General features: G+C 34.1%; 2 protein-coding genes across 3 annotated transcripts in view; one reads left to right on the forward strand and one right to left on the reverse strand.

The window, feature by feature from the left end:
- Nucleotides 1-22,512, reverse strand: part of LOC110378378 (low affinity immunoglobulin epsilon Fc receptor) — a 76,096-nt gene that overhangs the window by 44,534 nt on the left and 9,050 nt on the right. The gene's annotated exons all lie outside the window — the stretch shown is intronic.
- On the forward strand, nucleotides 4,245-5,926 carry LOC110378377 (uncharacterized). The gene has a single exon (XM_021337603.3). The coding sequence runs from the start codon at nucleotides 4,418-4,420 to the stop codon at nucleotides 5,828-5,830; it is 1,413 nt and encodes a 470-aa protein (XP_021193278.3). The 5' UTR covers nucleotides 4,245-4,417; the 3' UTR covers nucleotides 5,831-5,926.

Consider the following 22,512-nt stretch of genomic DNA (forward strand, 5'->3'; position numbering starts at 1 on the left):
TGAGCTATTACAGATTACTTAAGACTTAAAACAAAACACGTTCAATATCATCTTTAGTCGCCTACATCTATTCACCATTTGTGTAGGCAAAACATAAGTAAATAATCTCGATAGAACTTTTTACACAAACACATACTTACCTACTTATTATACTATTAATTGAACTTATTAAGAAAGTGGTATTATAGTAGGATTAAGTGGCATTAAAAAAAATGTGTTTTAAACAAAACGTCATGATGTTGATGATGTACTCCTAGCCGATTATCGGCTACGGCGGCTGTTCTCACGTAAGGAGATCACTGAGATCAGCCAACTGAGCATGACATATTATAATGCACGAGCATTTGCGCAGACACAAGTGCACTCACTATTCCTTTACTCTCATAGCCCGATGGGACGGCAATTTGACACGTCCGGAGAGATCAGAAATAAAACGTCATATCAAGATTGTGTAACATATAGTTGATACTCAAATGGAGTATAGTCTTGTATCAACGAACAAAACGATGAAAGGCAGATGATTAACTTAATGCACAATGCAACAACATGACCTTGGAAGACATCTTTGTATTCGAAGATTTAAATGTGCGTGCACTCAAAATCTTAGTGAACGCAACACTTCGCAATTGTCATACAATTGACACCGATTCTACTACACCTTGGCCCAAATCGGTATAAACCATCCTAATTTGTGTCACCTTGCGGGCAAACTTTGTTTGGATAGTTAAAAGGATTCTATTGTAGCCTTTTTATACTCTAACGGACAATTTCAACAATTTTTATATCTGTGGGTTTTAGCTTGCTAGAGTTAGGGAAACTGTAGATGAGGGTTGCAAAAGATCGAGCAAATTGGTGAACCTTGTGGGAGGCCTTTGTCTAGCAGTGGACGTCTTTCGGCTGACACGACGAGATAGGAATTTGACTTCTCCCGCTGTGGGTTAGCAGCGTGAGGGAGTGTCAGACTCTTACTGACTAAAACTCATCATGTTCCTTCATACTTAGGCCTTTTACTTATCAGAGCCGCGATAACTCTTCCAACTAATCCCGCAGCCCCAGCTGGGGCTACTAACAAAATTCTAACTTTAGTAAGCAGATCATCGGTAGATAGGTTATTGAAACTGTTGATAATCTTGTTAGAGGTTATCAGCTGAAACTCTGAGGCCTTTTCTTATCGGTGTTGTGTAATGCAAACGCAATAGCTACGATTGTTGATAGTAGGTAATGGAAGTCAAGGTCAAATGTAAAAGCCTCTTAGAGATAAGAATTACGGAGATGAAATCATTTGTATAAAAAAGGAATTAAAAGATTGATAATGACATGGACAACAACTAGCAATTGACAGTTAATAAAAATAAAAAGTTAATAGGTAATAATGGCTTATACATATGTATTTTTGAAAGAAGATAGCGCAAAAAGAACTGAAAGAAATGGACTCTTAGGTACTATAAAAAAAATGTCAACTGTGTTTTTTTGATACCAATTAAAAATACTCAAAAATAGATACCTAGTTCAAGTTATTTTATAACGGGCCCTTAAACGCTGATTCATTGATAACACAAGAATAAGATTTTCCAGAGCAATTTAACAATAACTAAAAATAAATCAATATTTGGTGTTAGATCAACGTAGGTCAAGCTAATTTTTTACAACTTTTTCGGCAAAAAACTATTCACGTTTTACTTAAATAGGTGTTTCATCGAACTTGTACAAATGTCAAGGTTTTTATTTTAGGCAACATTAATAGCTAATAGGCCGTTGATGTTGACTCTATTTGCGAATGAAATTAATTTAGTTTCCTTATAATATCGATGAATACGATTTTATTGTTTTATTTTATAGAAAGTTTGGGAACAAGAGATCAAAGACATGGGTTATAGTTACTTATTCCATGGGCTGAGATTAGTTCGTACCATTGGTTACAGAAAAAGTTTCACAAGCTTACACTTAGGTAAGACTGTGTGATGCTTTATGTCCAAATAATAATATATTAGGTGCAGTTAAGCTTACCGATTCAAATGTTTATAATGTTTTCGAAGCAACGCAACATGCATGACCAATTATTCGATGATACCTAACATAAAAATTAAAAGGAATAAAAAGTCATGAACTCAAAATGTCATCATGAAAAAAAAACTACATTGTCAAATGAAAAGTCCTTGAGAGTTCCTTTTATGAGGGAATATTTAAACTTGTATCTTGTTCACCTTTAGAATTACGCCATACTTCGGACCTCAGATTAGCTTTCCGGTTCCAATTCTATTCTAAATGCCATCGATGCTATCATGGTGTCATGAGCTGTCATTACTATACCGACATATAAGGTACCATTTCTATGAACCTTAATACAAGGTGCTAGAGTTCAAATTCGTGTGACGTCACGTTATCCATTCATGAGTAAGAAATGACAATGATTTGCTACCGTCGGCCTTAACACCTGATCAGTTAAACTGACAAAGCAGTTAATAGTTAAACATTAACAAATGTTATGTAGATGTTAATGTATGTATCTCATCTAGTATCAATTTGAATGATAATGCAGGTTGGTATTGAGTCGGAATAATGTATGAACTGGAGTACATTAAAATGCAATCAGCACGTGATGACATTATTGACGATGCTGATGCTAATATTGTTTTAGATGTCATCAAAAACAAACAAACAACAAAAACAGAATTTCATAATAGTTTTCAAACCAAACAAAGTAAACCAAATAGAAGAAAAACCAGAAGAAATACTACCCAAGGAGAGTCAGATTGTAGAGCCTTATTTTTCTATAGAAGGGATATTTTAAATGAAACTATAGGTAATTACCGCATCAAATGTGATTTTCATGTAAGTATTCCTCAAACCAATGGATTTTTTTTTAGACGTCAACACAGATAAGTGACACCTAAATCGATTCTATATTAATCATGTACTACACTATACGGTCAACAGTACTAAACATATTCGTTTAACACACTGTATGACAATGGACAATGTGTTTTTAAATCAAGGATATTTATTTATCTCTACTGATAGATCAAACGTGTACGGTCAACAGTACTAAACATATTCGTTTAACACACTGTATGACAATGGACAATGTGTTTTTAAATCAAGGATATTTATTTATCTCTACTGATAGATCAAACGTGTGGAATGTCATGGGAACAGATGTTAAGTAGGTTTGTGAGTGAACTTTTCATGTTAGTCATAAATTGGTGATTGGTAATAACTTTAATATTTATAACAGTACAAACTTACAATTTAATTAAAATGTAAATATTCCATCTCTAATAGACGATTTTCATTGAAATACCTACATCGACGACGAGAGATTTTCATTGAAATACCTACATCAGACACCAGTCTCTCACACAGGTGGAATCTAGGATACGACATAGATTGTTTTATTTTAAGTATTTTTAAGGCACCAACTGTGTAGAGAAAATAAACGAATTTAGTGGCACTTAAACCAAAATGCAATTGCAAAAGGACCTAAATGCATAAAATAGGTATTATGTGGGTAATAAGAGGGGAAATCCGGCCGGGTCGCGGGTAGCTTGCCCCCAATCCGTTATCTCAGTCGGACATTGGCACGGAGCCAGCCAGGAATCTGCTGCCATTGTATACTCTGTAATAATTATACGTACACTGCACGTGTAGAACAATACCATTGAAAATCATAACCGCACCAAAATACCAGATTTCATCTTCATGAATGATGGAACCACCGAAAAAACATCCCCGTCAAACACAAACGAAATGAAAACAGGGATCTTCCCATCACAAAAATACGTGTAAAAACCGTGAAATAGTAAGATGTACGATCCTGTCTGGATGTCTAGAATCTTTGGCACAATTTCAAATGGAGGATTTTAAGATCATGGCAAGTAGATTGCTGTTCGGTTTTTGTTTGGCTTGTCGGAATCAGAGTGCTCTGCTGAATAGTACGTACTACATATCATTTTTTTTTGTAATTTATAATCATCTAAAAGAAATGCTTTAGTTTCAGGATAAAGTTACGCATTATGACACCATATTATATCCTAAAAATGGTTCAGTCCATTTTTATACGGCGGATTTTTCTTCGAATTTAAAATGTACAAGTAGAAATAGTGTTGACATTTCAAGCGATGTGTCGGACTAGCAGCACAGGACGCGTGCTCGTGTACCGCCCCAACTTGCCGACGAGGGGCGTAAAGCAATTTGCGCATTATTCCAATCTGGCCCGCTGCCAACACACTACGTGTCCCAACTTTTGACTATCCCACTATTTACTGCTGTTTCAGCTGAGCTTCAGACATTGCAATGACAACTTCCTTAAATGTAGTTGTCTTAAGTCAACCTATTTGCATTCTAAAAAGTTTCTAACCTCATCCGATCTGGCCACATTTTGTAAAAAAATAAATCAAATCATTGTCACTTTGACACTATGGACAAGTCGTCGTATCTGTTTATGAGTAAAAGAAAAAGACTCAAATTTTCATTCAGAGCAATGGATAAAAACTCAAGTACCGACAGCAACATATCACTCGATAGCTTGGAAACTAATTTCAAACGTAAGCCATTATCAAAATGTAGGAAGTCCGATGAAAATGTTGACACAATTCTTGTACCGTTTTATGAAAAGGATGTACTCATAAAGGTACCAAAAGATCAGCATAGAAAGCAAAATAATTCAGGTAACAAGTTTCTTAAAGCAAATGAAAAACTAAAAAGAGAGCTGACACAAGCTAACAGTTATCTGGTCAACAAGGAAAGAGACTCTAAGCCAAAACGACTCACATACCTGGAGATGTTTCGTAAGCAGTTCGCGCCAAGTCATGTTGATAAGAAAAAAGATAAAAATGAAATACGCTCATTATCACCTGAATTTGGAGACACTGAACGAGAAAGTATCGGTGATGAAACTAACAATCCCGTACCGGAGTTTTACAATACCGAACCTTACAATGAAATGTATTATGAAAAACTTCTGACTCGTGGCATACAACATTATTTGGATAATTCATATGAAGAACGCGAAGAAGAATTACAGTTTACTGAAGATTTAGCTATTAAAGCCGACCATATTCGTGATCCAAGTCCTGACAATCTTAGAAGTGTATCAGAGGTAACAAATTCTCGACGCCATGTTCGACGAGCTACCATTGAGCCCATACAAAATTTGAAACTTGGTGGATTGGGACCGGACCTAGAACGAATCAAACCGAGACTAGAAAGAGCAAGGAGTCTACAAAGATATTCCGAAAAAGTAAGGATGGAAAACCGTCTCAAAATATACAAAAAAACTTATCAAGCAGAAATAGAAAAGAAAACTGAGAGGGACTCGTCAGCAAAGCGCAGAGAAATATCAGTAAAGCGCGAAGACACAGCGAAGGAACCAGGCGCCAAATTAGACGTTAATCCATCTTATTTAATTAATAAATCGACCAATGATAAGATTCCCAAAACTGTCAAGAATCCATATTACAAATCTAAATCCGCTGGTGCTCAGAGGATCAGAGAGAGAAATTCTGAAAAGGAAAGACTGAAGCAGTCCGCACCGAAAAAAAGGGATACCAACGTTAATCAGAAAACTGAAGCTAAACCAAAGATTGAAAATAAGCCTGATGTTAATGTGCAAATGAGGACTGATGAGAAATCTAAGGTGAGGACAAAATCTAGCTCAAAAAACAAGGGAATTAATACAGAGTCTGAATCTGAGATGCCTCCAGTCCAAATTAGTTTCATGGTTAACGTAGGGGGAGTTCGTCAATCTAGCGCTTTGAAAACGCTAGAGGAAAAACACCGAATGTATCAGGAACAAGTAAAAGCTTTCATGGAAAATAATAACAACGGGTAACTGTGTCTCATATTATTTAGTCATTGTATCATTTGGTGGCAAAAAAAATGTTTTCAATTTATCATGTCAAATGGAGGTATTTAAATTTTTAATAAACTTTAACACATGGGTCTTACGTTTTTTTATTTATCTATGAAGATGAACTTATCAATAGTTTTTTTATCGATTTATCGTCTCTTCCGCATGTCAAAATCTTGTTGTTGGTATATAATTAAGTAAGGTGTTCTTGTCTAATGACTTTTGGTGCAGTGTTGTTCACACATTTCGCAGCTAAGATTAGATCAAGCCGGACATATTGACGGAGTGAATGACGGGTGAGATAGGTGAAAGCATGCGCAGACGTCGCTCTGACGGCGCGGGCGCCTTGGTATTTCACCCAATAATTAATATTAGGTACTCGATTTTTTACTTTGATAGAATGTTGGTTATTGCAGAGATAATTTGATATTATCTCTGCAATAACCAACATTCTATCTGGCCTTTTTATATATTTACAGTAGGTATCTATATGAAATGTTTTTACATTTTCTGCATGATTACGAAAAAAAAAAACTATTGAAATTAGCATTGTTGATTATTATCAACTTCTTTCAATATTATCATTAAAACTTATATTTTATCATACACCAAAATGAAAGTATTCAACTCTGTAGATAACATTTTTAAGAAAATTGTGTTCAACATCACATAGACAAGAATGTTCAATGATCGTATTTTATATCTTCTTGAAATCAATCAAATACTCTCAAATAATCAAATAATCGGACATCAAGATCATGTTATTGGCCGTTTTAGTGATAATTAAGATACCGGATATATTAGAAACTATAAATATTAGCGATCACTTCTAAATAACGCGTCAATGAATTCCGGCTTGTCAGAGAAAGTCGTCCATACACTTGATGCTGCATAAAACGAAACGAGTATGGCTTCATACAACTTATTAGGTACGAAAATTACAGCACATAATTGTTATGAAATATTACTAGCAAGCAAGTGTTAATAACTAGCCGTTTCCCGCAGTTTTACCCACGTCCCGTGGAAACTTTTGCCCGTACCCGGATAAAATATAGCGTAGGTATATACACCAGGGATACCATAGCTTCCCAACAGTTGAAGAATTTTTCAAATTGGTCAAGTAGTTTCGTGGCCTATTCATGTCAAACAAACAAGCAAATATTTCCTCTTTATAATATTAGTGTAGACTGTGTAATGTGCTCGTTTGAAGGTAAAATCCGCAGATCGTTTAAAGCGCCTGCTAATGTGTGACTATTGAGTCGATATGCGATATATCGCATATATTCTTGCAGGATTATGTTTTATGAAGATTGATTATAATGTCTTTGCTTCTTCTATCCGAGATGAAATATCTCTTCGGTTGTACAGTTTTAAAACTATATAGTTAAACTAAGTTATAGTAGTATTTCAGGTCATTTTCAGAAAACACAAGTGTCGATGCTCTACGTTGAAATAAATAAAATCCCATTAACGAAAGAGCTTGGCTCACCTTACACCTCGTAGTTCGCCACAATCACAGGTATTACTTAAACCGATTGATTCTGCAATCCTTTTACTACCCTCCGATGGAACTTAAAAAAATCTAGGTCAAAAACACAGGTCGGTGGCAACTTTTACTGTCCTTGGCTGTCTTTGATACATTTCAGATCTTTTAATTTTAAACGAAAAATGCCGCCATAATCTCGTTTAAAAACCTGTTGTAGGTCATTATCATTGCATTAATTGTTTTCAATGTTGCTGTTAAAATTTTACGATTATTTCGTATGTAATTAACTGTGGGATATAAACTATCGGGTATAGCTTTGTTAGGGACAATAAACACTAAATCAAGTGGCCAGGTATCGCTGTCGACGGGATTGTAACAACGGCGGACTTGCGTTTGTACCGAATATAGGTTACCGAGCTTAGGCTGTGCATACATTATATGGTAGGCATGTTGCGAAATATCAGATAAACAGACTATAAACCAGAGAAACAATGAACATGAATTTCGTATCAGATGACAGAGCCTTAGTGGGCATCCACGGCCGTTGTATGAACTTACATAGCTGCCTACCTACATGTGTAACATCCCTTATGCAACTAGAGGTTCCGTCGATACGGTTTTTGAGTTCTCCATTGTATGGGGAAAGTAGAGCATGGATATAGTAGGAAATTATGCTAATGCTTTATATTTTAATGCTTTAATAAAAATGGCAGCCGCTGTTATGCAAACATCGTCATGCTTTGCTTAATAATGATATACACATGGTTCGTTGACAATGCTAATTTAATTTTGAAGTATTGCAACAAACTGGAGTATGAAACCTTATGAAAGTTATATTTAGGCTGCTAGATTTTAGCTGATAAGACTGAGACCCAAATTCATCGACAGTAACAATATTCTTTTTTATAAAACAACTGTTTACTTTGAAATTTAACCTGAAGATTCATAGTACCTAAACAGTGATTGTTTATATTATCGGTGAACTTGGGTATAAGTATGATTTGCTTAATATAGCAATAGTTACATTGTAGAACTTCAGAACTATGATTTAACACGTGCCCCATCAACTGTGTGACGTCATAGTTTTACTTACGTCATAATTTTACATTGTAAGTGAAGATCTGCGTTATTGAAAGTAATAGAAGGGTTTGGTTTAGAACCTAACAATACTAGACTAGTTATTAAATGTCTGAGTAATATTAGTTGATTAAAGCAACGGTAAATTAATAATGAATCATCAGATATCATGGCTGAAAATAATGTCACTTGTGAGGATGACGCTAGACAGAAAAGTACCCAAGTGGCTATGGAAAAAGCTGCCCCCAAATAAAAATAGCCATAAGGACAGGAGCAAGATGATGGTGACGAGTTTTAGCTGGCACTAACTCATCTTCCGAGCCTTTTCCCAACTATATCGGGGTCGGCTTCCAGTCCTAACCTGCTAACACGAGCTACTGATTTTAGTAAATGACTTGTTTTCATTTTACGGTGTTAGTCTTTTATGACATAGTCTTTCGAAATTGATAAGTTTTACACCCAAGCTGAACACATTGAAATCTAGGTATTAGAAATAAATAATAATCTATATTCGAAGCTAATAGTTATTATCCCGCGGAAATTGTCAGGTTAGCTCAGTCAGTCGGTGCAACTCGGGAAATGCATCGTTATGGTGTGCAAATGTGTTATGATTGGCCAACTTGGTACTAATTTCGAAATTACAAGTTGCATTGCAAGTCACACTTTGATGTGGAACAACTTTTAATAATCCTGAATTATGATATGTTATGGAACGTGTTTCGGAGGGCACGATAAACTGTAAGTCGCGGCTGTCATTTGATCATACTAGTCAGAAGCTAGTCAATTTGACAATCAGACTTAGTAAGAGGTCTTGAATTGCCCGGGTAACTGGGTTGAGGAGGTCCGATAGGCAATCGCTCTTTATAAAACAATGGTATCTACTCAGCTGCATCCGGTTAGACTGGAAGCCGACCCTAACATAGTTGGGAAAAGGCTAGGCAAATTATATGTTTTGGCTCGGAATATTTTTAACACCTTTTAATTTTACAGTTCTTTAGCTCGCTCCATTCTGGAGTCTTACTGGGACTCTTTTCGCGTAAAGGGTCCTTCTCCGGGTTATACCTACAGGAAGGTATATCGGAGATACTGGAAGTTCTAACACCAATCGACAATCAACATATTTCATCCTGTTGGGCTAGGCGATCATTACATTTAGCATTCGTGGATCAAGATCTGCTAATTTATTTAGTAATTATCTTTTAGTATAAAAAATCCCATCCTTTTGCTAAGATTACATACATTTTAATGGTACATACATAGATACAAATATGTGTAATAGATATTAGGCTTCATAGGCATACATTTAAAATAATAATTAATTATTTGGTCAAAAATGTCAATGCTAAACATCCAACGTAATTATGCGTGGTTTGACATTTTAAAAAATCTGGAAATGCCATTGAACTCAAACACGGTATAATTAAAATTCACGATAGGTAAATAAGACACTAATGATAACACATCTTTTATTTTTAGTTATGAGTATCATGTTCACTGTTTTTTGACCACATATTACGTATTTGCGAAAAAAGTTCTTAAAAAACAACCAAAGTCCGCTAATATTAGAGATCCGTCTGCGACACAATAAAGCCTCGCCGTTATCAAAACTTCGCGGTTCCGTATATCAGCGATAAGCACGCAAAGTGCACAAAGCCGAGTAATCTATTCTCGTTAAAATGCAGTCCAATTTGACTGAAACCGACTCGATCCAGACTTTCCGATTTACTGGTAAAGTCATTACGTTTCTGCCTTCAGGCTGGATCGATACTGCTTTCTAGAAACTAGACCGAACTTTCAAATGTTAGACCTAAAGTTGTACAAGATAAGATACGCCTGTGACATTGAAAGTAACATTTGTTAGAAGGTAATTGAACTAGGTACATATTTATTAAACACTAAAACTATTTTTTAAAATAATTGTTTTGTACTTATTAAACTAATTTTTAAAATATTTAAATGTTCAAGTATGCGGGCTTCTCTCTCACAATGATGTTACGTCAATTCTGTTTATTTAAACAGTCTAAAAACAATATTTCACGACACACTTTTCTCGGTGACTAATTCTGTGCGGAAGTTGCGAATACGTAGAAGAGTCTATTTGTTTTGAACATTCTTACAATGTGTAATAAAATAAATAGAAAGTTGTGGTGAGAAACAATATTTGCAACTAACTCCATGACGTTGCTTTCTGCCTAAAGAATCATTATTAATACCATGTGGTGCTATGGAAGCCATTGTAATTTAATTAAATAACTTTATGACGTAGTTTTACACTTCATATTTCACAGTAAATAAATATTTATCGGTTTACTTAATTACACGACCAAATCCAGTAATATTTATTAAAAAAACAACGCCCTTGATTATTATTTTATGATACCTAAGGTAATTATGCCGTGTCGCCTTTTTATTACGATCCTTTTATTGGTTTGTTTATTAATTATAATTTTTTATTTCTATTTAAAAATAGGCTCGGCGATTTACTTGAAAACATTCTGCATCAACTCCAAATAAAATTGGGATAAAGGCAGGAGGATGACGAAGGTATATGTAGAGGCTTGTTATTAGCAATGTTTAATATTAATTTGTCTACTCATAGTTTGTTATTAGTCTGTAAGACTTCTTTAAAATTAATAAAAAAAAAGTATTAATATAAGTCCATGAGGATTTTACCCTGTTAAAAAAAGGCGGGACGGTTAAATTTTTATTGGGTTTGTAATTGTACCTACCCAATTCGCCAATGTTTCTTTCTTGTAAGGAATGAACATTAGAGAGGTTCAGAATGCATTGCGTTTTCCATAGTAACGGGCTTCGAGCAGACACAAGGATATAAACTGCGTTAATTAGTCCATTAGCATGGTTAGTGCATTAGTTTAACGTAATCATGCTGTCACCGATGACTCTCTTTAGCACAATGCATCTAATTAGTAAGTACATACATACTTAAAGTTAACTTTCAGGTTGTCGTAACTAGGTTGTAGATTTCTTTATGTCAGAATTCTTCAGGAAAAGTTTTACAACCGCTTTTCTGAATTCAAATAAGAGCTTACGTAGTTTACCTAGATGTTTGAAGTTTGAATATCTCTTGTTTTTTTTTTATATAATAGGTATTTTTCTTGTTATATTTTTGGATTTTTAATGAAAAATAATAATGGGTGATTTTTTATGAGGTATAGGATTTGATTTTCAAAAAAAAAACACAAAACATTTGAAAAATTTGATGAAATCTTTATTGGAATCGATAGAACGATCAATATAATTTAATATTTAAAGATGATTTCATGCAAATGCTGACCGCGGCTCCGGTTTAGATGGCCCATTCGCAAGGCCCAATTTCGGCACTCTCTCTAACATATCAGCCGGTATATTACGAATAAATGCTTCAATATTGGCTCCCAGTGCGTCAATCATTGCTGGCTCCACAAGTAATAGTCCAAAGGCTTTAGATCACACGATCTAGGCGGCCAATTGACGGGCCCAAAACGTGAGATAAACTGTTCACCGAAGGCTGCTCTCAATTAGGATATTTTTTCGCGTGCCGTGTGGCATGTAGCACCGTTTTGTTGATACCACATGTCAGGCATGTCCAATTCTTTCATTTAGGCAAAAAAAAAAAATCGCCAATCATCACACGGTAGCGCTCGCCATTCACAGTAAAGTTTCGGCCATTGTCATCTTTGATAGTAAAATTCAATAATTTGCAAGCGTTGTTCGTTCGTAAGTCGATTCATGGTTAAATTATAAACCATACTGAACAAGCTTGACAATAACACAAGACACGATTCACGCGTGATCTGCCAAAAACAGTGTTGCCAAAAAGATACCAGCAAAAAAATCACCCGTTAGTTTCATATAATTAAGGACTTAATTATAAATTAAACACATGCTATCCATCTTCGCAAATGAATTAATGACTATTGACTAATTATCATGCAGGGCCAAAAAAATAATTGTATAACTTTTGAAATCAATAAATAAACAGTTGTCATTTCCTTATAGGCACAATTATTTGTGAAGGTGTCAATTATATTATTTCTTAAGAACCGTTTAATATTACTTAACCACGCTTTATCGTGGCAAATCAATTCTTAATGGCTGTTATCTCTGTTTTTCCAAAAAACTTTAATGAATACGTATGAATGTTAGTGAAAAATGATCAGTGTCTGGAATCTGAATATTGGTGATTTATTTCCTCAATAGTGTAGAAACAATACTGAATTTTACAGGGTTCTCCCGCGTCCCGTGAGAACTTTGAAAATATAGGTAGCCCAAATGTTACTCGGGAAGAGTGTAGCTTTCAGACAGTGAAAGAATTTTTCAAATCGGTTCAGTAGTTTCGGAGCCTTGGGGGTTCAAACAAACAAGACAATGTTTCCTCTTTATTGTATAAGTAAAGTTAGATAAAGGGTCTCGCTAAGTATTGGTCGTGAGAAAATTCCGAATTTCTGAATACCGATCTAGAGAATGCCAAAGGATTTATGGTAACACTGTAAACTCTAAGTGTTTGCTCCAGTTTAAAGTCTTGCACAACTGTGTTTGAACCTCTTCCTACTTCGGCAAATTGCTCGTCTATTTACTTAATAATCTTATACATTATGTCGTGCATTCCATTAGTTTTAGGCCAGGCCTTCATCGTTACACGATCTCTTAAGTAACTAATATTATGAATCTCCTATACGAATATTAACAAGCTGACGAGTTTGTGTCCTTGCTTGAACGCAAAAATTTCAGGAGCTACCCGATCAATTCGGAAAAAAAATTCAGTGTTAAATAGCCCATTTGTCAAGGAAGGTTTTGACTACTTTTTATCCTTGTACTTCAAGTAGTTTCCTCAGAAAGTGGGTGAAACCATCAGCAGAAGATAGTGCAATATACATATTTCAGCGCCATTAACATTTACAAATATTTATTCAGTGCTATTAGTAGAAGATTTAAAATAATTGCTGGTCGTAATTAAATGTAGTTTATTTTATATTCGTGATGATTGGACCGGTTTATGTGGAATCTGACGCTGCCCTTTTAATCCCGATAGGTTTAAGAAGACTGGCGGGAAATAGCTTTTGATCTCTATCGAGTTTTGTATCGATACTACAGCAATGAATCAGTGCTAATCAGTAGCTTATTACTGTGTATTCGATTTATTTAAAGTTCATTTTATTTTATTGAATGTGTACCTAACCATATTTTTGTCAAATAGCTTAATAAAACTGAGTAGACTGTCTCGTGTTGAAAATATACTTATCTAAGTATTTATTAAACGTGTCCGTTTTAATAAAGAGATATAAGTAGGTTTCATTACTAATTTATTATGAGAGACATCTTACAAATATGAAATTATATTTAATTATGTTACAGCACGTATTTATCTATTGTATTGCAAATTGTAATGATGTTTGCAAATTATGAAATCAATCATTAATAAAAATTCTGACACAATGGTTGATTACTTACATTGATCTCACGTGATTTGCATAATATCTATGTTGGTTATAATTCAATTAGCAAATATGTTTTTTCCTACAGACTGATACTGATTTACAGATTTCACTAAATGCATGCGTTTTCAGAAGTGACGGTTTTTTAAGCAATCCAGTCGCAAGTAAATATCTCTAAAAATTGGCCCTGACTCAGCTATTCCGAAGATTATCAAGAAATAACCAGCCAGTATGCTTGTAACATCACACCATCCAAAACCACGCAAAAAACTGCACATGCAAAAAATACGGAATCGATATAAAATTGAAAATTGATGCACGAAATTGTAACGTAAACCATTTAGCCGTAGTTTCCACGCAAATGCATAATAATTTTACCGACACTTTTTACTGACAAGCAAATCTGAACCATGCCGTTCAAGATCTAAGGTTGAAATTTCTTTAAAGTTTGGTAGAATGTTAGTGCAACCATTTTGCAAGGTCCACATGACAGACCGCTCTTCTAGAATAGGTAGGTAGGAAACGGCTATCTTCCGTTGATCGCACGTACGTAGCTATACCACAGATTATATAATAGTTACTACGTAACAGATAAATCACTCCATACAAAAAAGTCCATACCTACTGTTATAAGCACCTACAAGTTCCCAAACTACCTACAAATTCATAGCTGCGTTAGAAAATGAACCTTAAAAGCTCCAGCGCTCGATTGTTATTTCAACGCGATAGCGCACAGTTCAGTGACCGCGACCGTGCCGACAGCGAGCGTAGGGTTGCCTCTTACAATTAAACAGGGAAACAAAGTTACGCTTATTTGTAACTGACTTCCCAAATCAATGGAGGTGCCCAACTACTTTTCGAGCACAGAACACGCAAGTATTTTATACTTACCTATTACCCCTGGCACAAAACCGCTGACCGCTGATACATACCTATTTACCCAAATTTGGTTTCTGCGCAGCGACATAAGCAATGTTCCAAGCCACCATTTAGTTAGACGAAATCTATACCTACTTATAGTCGAAATGTTTTTAGCTACAAAACTCGGTAGGTAATCATTGCATGTATAACTAAGTATGTATAAGGTATAAGTATCTATAATTTAAGTATCTAAAGTAAGTCGCTTATTTTTAAAATAACAAAGAAGATAAGTATTTTTACTTTAAAAAAAATAGAAACCTATGTATATTCATACATACATAGGTATAAAATATTTCTAAATGCCTATACATATATAATAGGAAACCTTTATATTTTTCTACAATAGTCACGTATACACCTACACAAATCAAAATAGTTGTTCAGTTTATTAGATAATTTTAAAAACCAAACAAAAAATAATAACTGACCTATCTACATCTCTAGGTAAACGGAAAAACGTAAGATTTATATTTTTTCTTTTACTTGATCTGCAACCAAGCACAGCACATAACTGGCCAGAGGTCGTCATGTTCACAAATAAAAATAATAAACATAAAACGCGAGCGTCGCGAGCGGCTGTCGAAAGCCCTGTGCCGCGTGGGGCTACCGGTAACCCAGCGAGCGGTAGGCACTTATCGCGCGCAAGTACGTCGAGTGACAGAGGCCTGGCTATACTAGGAAATACAAAACGCCTAGTCTAGCCTATTGCTCCAAATCGGGCCTGTTACCAAACGCTTTGAAACTGGACTGTTAGTGAGCTAGTCTAGAATCTAGATTGTAGACTTTATAGAGCATTGCGTGTCGCTAATGTTACGGTTTTCTTCCGTTGGTGATTCAAGCTTTGAGAATCTGTGTCTTTGGTATTTATTACATTTCTATTGGGCTATTGAATTCTACTGCATTCGTTGTTATCACACGCAATTATGCATAATCATTTTGTAAGGTACCAAAAATCTAAAAAAGTAGGTACTAAAGAGGTCTGAAATTATTAATCTCTGTAAACACTGGACGAATTTCAAAAATAATTTCTGATATTAATAGCCTAAGGCATATTGCTAATGATATACCTTAGTTTAAACTGGGTTTCAAAGCAGCAGCAGGTTAAAGACGAAACAACATAACTCTTTTTGGCAATCAGGTTATAAAATATGAAAAGACGAAAGAGATTGGGAATGTCATATCATGAAAAAAGACCTTTTAATACTCATGACAAATTAGTACCATACCTTACAGATTATACTTTTCTCACTCATAACAACACAGTCACGCCATGCGTGTGAACTCACTTTAATATAATTAACTCACGTTCATAATTAAATAATACTTCATTAATAATTTTTAGGTTTATATTTATATTTTTGCTAATTAGTATACCTAAGTACGGTAAAGTCCTATCAATAGGTTCCTAGAATAATTTGTAACTAGGAAAATAACCTAAGTTACTCTAAAAATACGATAAAAAAATAAAAAGATGGAAGAGTAAAATATGTTTATTAATAATTATTTACCCCAGTACCTAGGTTTTCAGCTTAAAAAACGTTATTATTTATGGTAAGACTGACTACAATATACTATGTATATTATACATACATATAAAGTACATTTCCGCATGAATTCTCCTTACCAACTGTCGCAATGAAGGCTTTTGTTATTCAATAGATTTCCATATAAAACTGATCCTACCTATACCTTGTCATGTCACCTACATTATTTAACACTGAAAGTGAAAACGGGCAAGATTCGATCTAAATACAGTTAGTGAACCAAAGATAAATTAGAACGACTTTGCAAGAACGATCGGACTGGATGTGAAAGTGGTCTAAATGTATTCCTAGATAATAATTTAGTTTCGTATCTAATGGTTCATTTATTAATTATATTTAGAGGTGTTTGATTACTTTGGTGTAATAGTCACGAGTCCGTTATGCATGCAATAACTAAACTTAGGGAAATCCATGAGTATTAGCAAATTTATTAAAAAATGCATATTCTAAGAAAATATTTATCTCACCCATTAGTAGAAGTATCCACTACTAGATAAAGATGATTTTTTAAAGATTCTGCAACTTACCTAAAACAAAAGCACAAGGTTAAGAGATCATGTTATTAATTCAAATTATTAACGAAAATGGCTTAAACTTTTAATTTGCTGTAATAACGGTTGGCATTATAAGAATGATTACAAGACATGAAGAAGCGTTATTACACCCATATAAACAAATATCAATATTCATGAATTTATTAATTGCAATATTAAAAGTCACTAAAAAAATACTTCAGTATCCACTAACTTACTAAGTACTAGTTTGATCTTCATCCGAATTTACGACTCAATTCAATTTTATGGGTACCATTGGTATTTAGGATAACTGTCGTAATCTGCCATTGATCTGAATTAATTGATATGAAATATCATTAAATCACTCTTTATAGCTAATCACTTGCTGAAACATTCATTAGGCACATTATTTGAAAAGACATAACAGATAACCAATCGATTAAAAACTAGGGATTAAATACTTAAAAATAAAATAAATCTATGCAATATTACTAGGTAAGTTGTTCTAATATAACCTTCTATTCAAATAGCTAATTATTATGCTCATCACAAAATCGATTATCATTAGCTATTCATTCAACTCGTTTATGTCTCGATTAAAAAATTTAAATCGATATTTTTGCGGCAAATGCGTCGATATCGGGAAAGCAAAAACTTGATTAGTGCGTATACGGTTAAGCTACGATTCAGCTTAAAAATTAACTTGCCAATCAGTAATCTGGCCAAACCTGGTGATATATACTATATTTGATTAAATGGATATTAATATGTAAAAATGTGGACACACCTTTTTAAAATTTAGAGCGTGGTAAAGGTAATTGGTACCTATGTATTTAAGCACAATTTATGACAAAGTTGCAGTTTTTATTTTTTTATATAATTTATAATGTCGGGACACCTTTTCACACACGGTCGGTTAGCCCCATGGTAAGTTATTAATTAACTTGTGTTATGGGTGCTAACACAACTGATAAACTACATATAGCTACATATATACATATTGTAACACCCAGACCACGGCCAACAAGCATGCTCATCACACAAAATGTCGACCGAACCGGGAATCGAACCCGGGACCTCAGGTTCGGCAGTCCGGCATGGTGACCATTGCGCCATCGAGGTCGTCGAGGAGTTTTGTTTTGCACCTTTCAATAATGTAGGTAGGGGCTTAAGAATCTTCGTAATGACAAAATGACCTGGACAGATAGGACTAGTGTAGCATCCCAGCGGTGAAGAAATTCTTCAAATCGGTGCAGGAGTGTCGGAGCCTCTAGGATATAATTAAATTACTGAAAATACCCAATTTTCATTATTTCTTGTTCTTAGCTAATCGTCAGCAACGACATTTTATTATGTGCCTTACATGAGTATATCGCCTTACTCAACTGAAGCCAAATAAACTAGGCATTCTTGCCTTATAGATCATTAACTTTAAACTTATTAACAAACGCATACTTGCTCCTTACTAACAATTTTATGTATGCTTTTGCGTATACGTTTGAAGAAAGAAAAATGTTGCGTTCTGACGAAACTTTAGACTAAGTACTTAGTTCACGTTTTACTCAAACGTTAAAATTGAGTTTAAAAATAAAATGGTTTACCGTTTACGTAATTACTATAACTGTAACGCACTGTTTCCGAGATGTGAATGATACTTACAATCAAGATTTTAATATCTTATGTAAGTTTTATAAATCATAACGTAAACTGTTTTTTTTTAATCTTTGGCAATTAAAAAGTGCAGTCGTTTATTAAGATAAAATCTTGAGATAATAAACAGAATGCACTTGACTTACTGACACTATATAAATTTGCATACAAGGTGATGTCCCACTGTTACTACGCATGTTTTATGAAAATTCATATTATTAATCCATTTAATAATATGTGATAAGTACACGTAGTGTAGCTTTATGGAATTGTAAAAAAATAAGAGTATTTATGTAAGCAGCTTACCTAATATTTCCAGTACCTACAGAAGTTTTTTTTAAAAGCAATTAAAAAGATTAATTGCCATTTAATTATGTCAAGTAATAAATTTTTTGTGATCGTTTAAAAGCATTGTGATATTATTTTGAAATAAAATTAACATTGCAAAAGTAAATGTAGGAAAACCGTCAATCTTAGTAATAAGTGACCAAATATTTTGATAGTTGCATAAAAAAACAATCACCGTTTGTGTTTGTACATAAAGTGCTTAAGTGCTTTGAAATCCACATAAATCAATGAAAGATTATTATTTAACTTTCATAATATATCAGCATTTATGTCAAGATTCAATTGTTTTGACACCGATTTTAAGCAAACGGAAAATGGAAGTACCAACGTCACTGTTATATGGTCGATTATGATTGTCAAATCTGAAAATAACCATCTTTACTTTTGGCTCACGGTCAAAACTGTTAAGTTTATAAGCAGACAGATAACTAAATAAAGGAACTCCATTTTATTACAAAACGTGGACTTAAAAAGTACCAGTTTTAGTACTAGGTTTAGACAATGAACTCAGTTTGTTCCAGATGATGGCCTAAACCTTGTTCTAAAGCCGGTACCTTTTAAGACCACGTTTTATAATAACGTGGAGTAAGTTTTACAAAGATGTAACATCATATTTTTGGTGAAAGCGGATATAAGCGGTGCACTGATTTTGTCGTAATTTGACACGGCGATGTAATTTGACCTGGGGAAAGCCAAAACAGTGACATGTCACTTGACTTCCTCACTTTGGTTAAACCTCACTAATATTACATCTAAGCGTGTAAAAAAACCTTGTCCATCCATTTTCTGTGCTTACGGTAAAGTGATAGAACTGATTGAGAACAACAAGGCTATAAAAAACCTCTCTACAATTGTAAGGGCTCGTAAAAATGTGAAAAATAAACAAAATCATTATTAAGACAGGTGTTTTATCAAAATTTCATTTATAATCATGCTTTCATGCTTCTAGTAGCGTTAAGAATACTATGCAAAAATACAAATGATTATCTAATAGGTACAGTAGTTGAGAAGTACCATGTAGATTGCATATGCTATATGCTATACCTACATATATTTAGGTACGCCTAATTTAAGTAACTATCACGATTTAAAGCAGAAGTATTCGATGGAAAAGTTTTTTATTTTGTCTTTTTTATTTTGAAGAACGACAACACTAATATTATTATAGTTGTGTAAGCCAGTTACTGCAATCTAAACGATGGTTTGCGTGTGACTGTAACGTCGTCGTAATGAAGTTAATTGAAGGGACTTAGCTCATCTGACGATAATGACGTTCTCAAATATGATGTTAGTAGAAATACTACTACTAACATCAAAAACTATCTTCTCGATCAATCGTGATTTGTTTGGAATCCAAATCTCGCCTTGTTTTAAAAACAATGTGTTCTAAAAACCCTACAAGGCATAGGTATCAGCTTTAACAGTTTCAAGATGTTGGAACTAATTTTATTTTACTAATTTTATTTTACTACTATTTTTTTTAATACCTACTGCTAATTACAATTTGATAGACGCCAATATAATAGACTATTTATATAAAGATGTTGGGTTCAATAATATAGACCAATATTAAATTCAATAAGAGAAGAAATCACAGCTTATTTGCAAATAGTTTTGCGTGCACCAATTCATATAGTGCAACGTCCGCCATTACAAATTGCAACAAATGCGCGATTTCTGTAATAACTATGTTCATGAGAATAGGGGTATAAAACACTAAATTATTTATAACCACTGGCTTATCAACGGGTGCTAATTAGGAAACCGATTAATTGCTATCTATTGAATTGAAATAAGGTATTAATTGACTATTTTATAGTCGTAAATATTAGTAACTTTCGCTAAAAATGAAACTTAATACTCGTTGTTTGTTTCTAAAAAAAGATAATTAAAAAAGAAAGCTGCAGTAATAAATAAGCAATTGAAAAACTTGATAAGATGAGCTTGCTTCAGTTAGATATACTTAGCTCGTTTTGTCAAGCAAAGCTTATCGGACATTTTTAAACGGTTCAGAGGAACTAAGTATTGGGCCGATTTGAAGTTAGTGCCTGGTATGCATATGAACGTATAAAGTCCTAAGCTATATTTTTACCAAGCTGAAATGCATATGAATGAATATGTTTAAAAAAAATTGTGTTGCACAAATAAGGCAGCGATATACTTAGCTAAGCAGTTCTTACTTCATACGCCATCATCCTTTCCAAATAAGTAGCCGCACCATCCATCTTTATTGTCTGTAATTGTTTCTTTAACCACCAACGACCTTCACATGGTAACCTTCCATGGATTACAAAACAAGTAATAACAGTCGTCAATCATATGATACAACAGTTATATTGTAACATCCATACCTAGATTGCATCTAGAATGCTAAGGACAAGTATTAATCAATTTAATTTGACTTTTCACGAGATCTTTGTAGGTTAATCGGCTGATTTTATCTGGTGAACATTTATTGTTAGCTCCTCCCCTTTCTAATAAATACGTGAGATGTTACGAGTAGTGACTTACTTACGAAGAACTTATTTCGAAGACATTAGAAGAATTATGGGTTTGAAAATGAACGATGGGATAAAGGCTGTGCAATTGATTAGACTTATAATCACTGCCCGTTGTCGTAGATTCAAAAATATAATTACAATTCAAAAGAAATCCCTGACAACAGAAAGTTTTATTTTATATTTGACCACCTTAAAAAATTCAGCGATGTTGAAAAAATACATAGTCATGATCCGTGAATTATGACTATTGTAAACGTTTTAAATCGACGGGAAAATAAAATGCAAACAATGTTCTCGATTGTTCTCCCTTCAATGGCGTTCCGCGATTGCGAAAAATGAAGTGAGCCGAGGTCCTTCAATGCGAGCATAAAATATTAAACATGGATAAAATATGAGCTATGTAAAAGCTTTTGATTTATAAATCGAAAAATTAAATCGTACAAATAAACTCTTCGAATACTCGTGAATATTTATTTTAAAAATCATGTTGTATCCTCAATAAAATATTGCAATTTTACTCCCTAAAAAGTGTAAAATCAACAGCAACTTTTGAAATAAACTGCAGTGAAAATTCAATCATAAATGACATTTCATTCAAAAGTTATATGAAAGCCGAGACAGCCAATATTTTTGTTCGTACACCATACGAATTCATACACTGCAATAAGCTTGCTACGATAACACACAGCGACCCAACTCTTTCGTTTATTCCAACAAAAATGGCGGAACTTCAGCTGCACTGCTTTTATGAAATGTCAAAATAAATATTAATAACTACTGTACAACGTGGCTGCCTGTTATTCTAATTTCCCGTGGGCTCTTTAGCTTTTTATGTACCGTAGCGGAAAAGTGTAGTTATGATGCGGTTTTTCGATGACAGTTGTTTTTATTATAACTGTGATATTATCTAGACACACGGCAGTGTGTCCGCCAAGTTCGAGCAAAAAAAGCGACACACCGGCCGTGGGTTATATTACACGAACCATTTCGGGCCAAATTCGACCCCCCTATAACTCAAAATCTATTTTATTTACGCATATCAAATTTCTAGTATCTGTTGAGACCCCCTCACTTATCTAAAATACAAAATTTCATTAATATACCTATTGTAGGTCATGAGATATTGACGTCAGAAAATCGCTATTTTTACTATACACTCACTGACTGACTGACTGACTGACTGACTG

Source organism: Helicoverpa armigera, chromosome 11 (assembly GCF_030705265.1).
Source record: "Helicoverpa armigera isolate CAAS_96S chromosome 11, ASM3070526v1, whole genome shotgun sequence".
NCBI classification, from domain to species: Eukaryota; Metazoa; Arthropoda; class Insecta; order Lepidoptera; family Noctuidae; genus Helicoverpa; species Helicoverpa armigera.

What these genes read in the sequence shown, in the direction of transcription:
- LOC110378377 (XM_021337603.3), top strand. Translation starts at nt 4,418, where the DNA reads ATGGACAAGTCGTCGTATCTGTTTATGAGTAAAAGAAAAAGACTCAAA.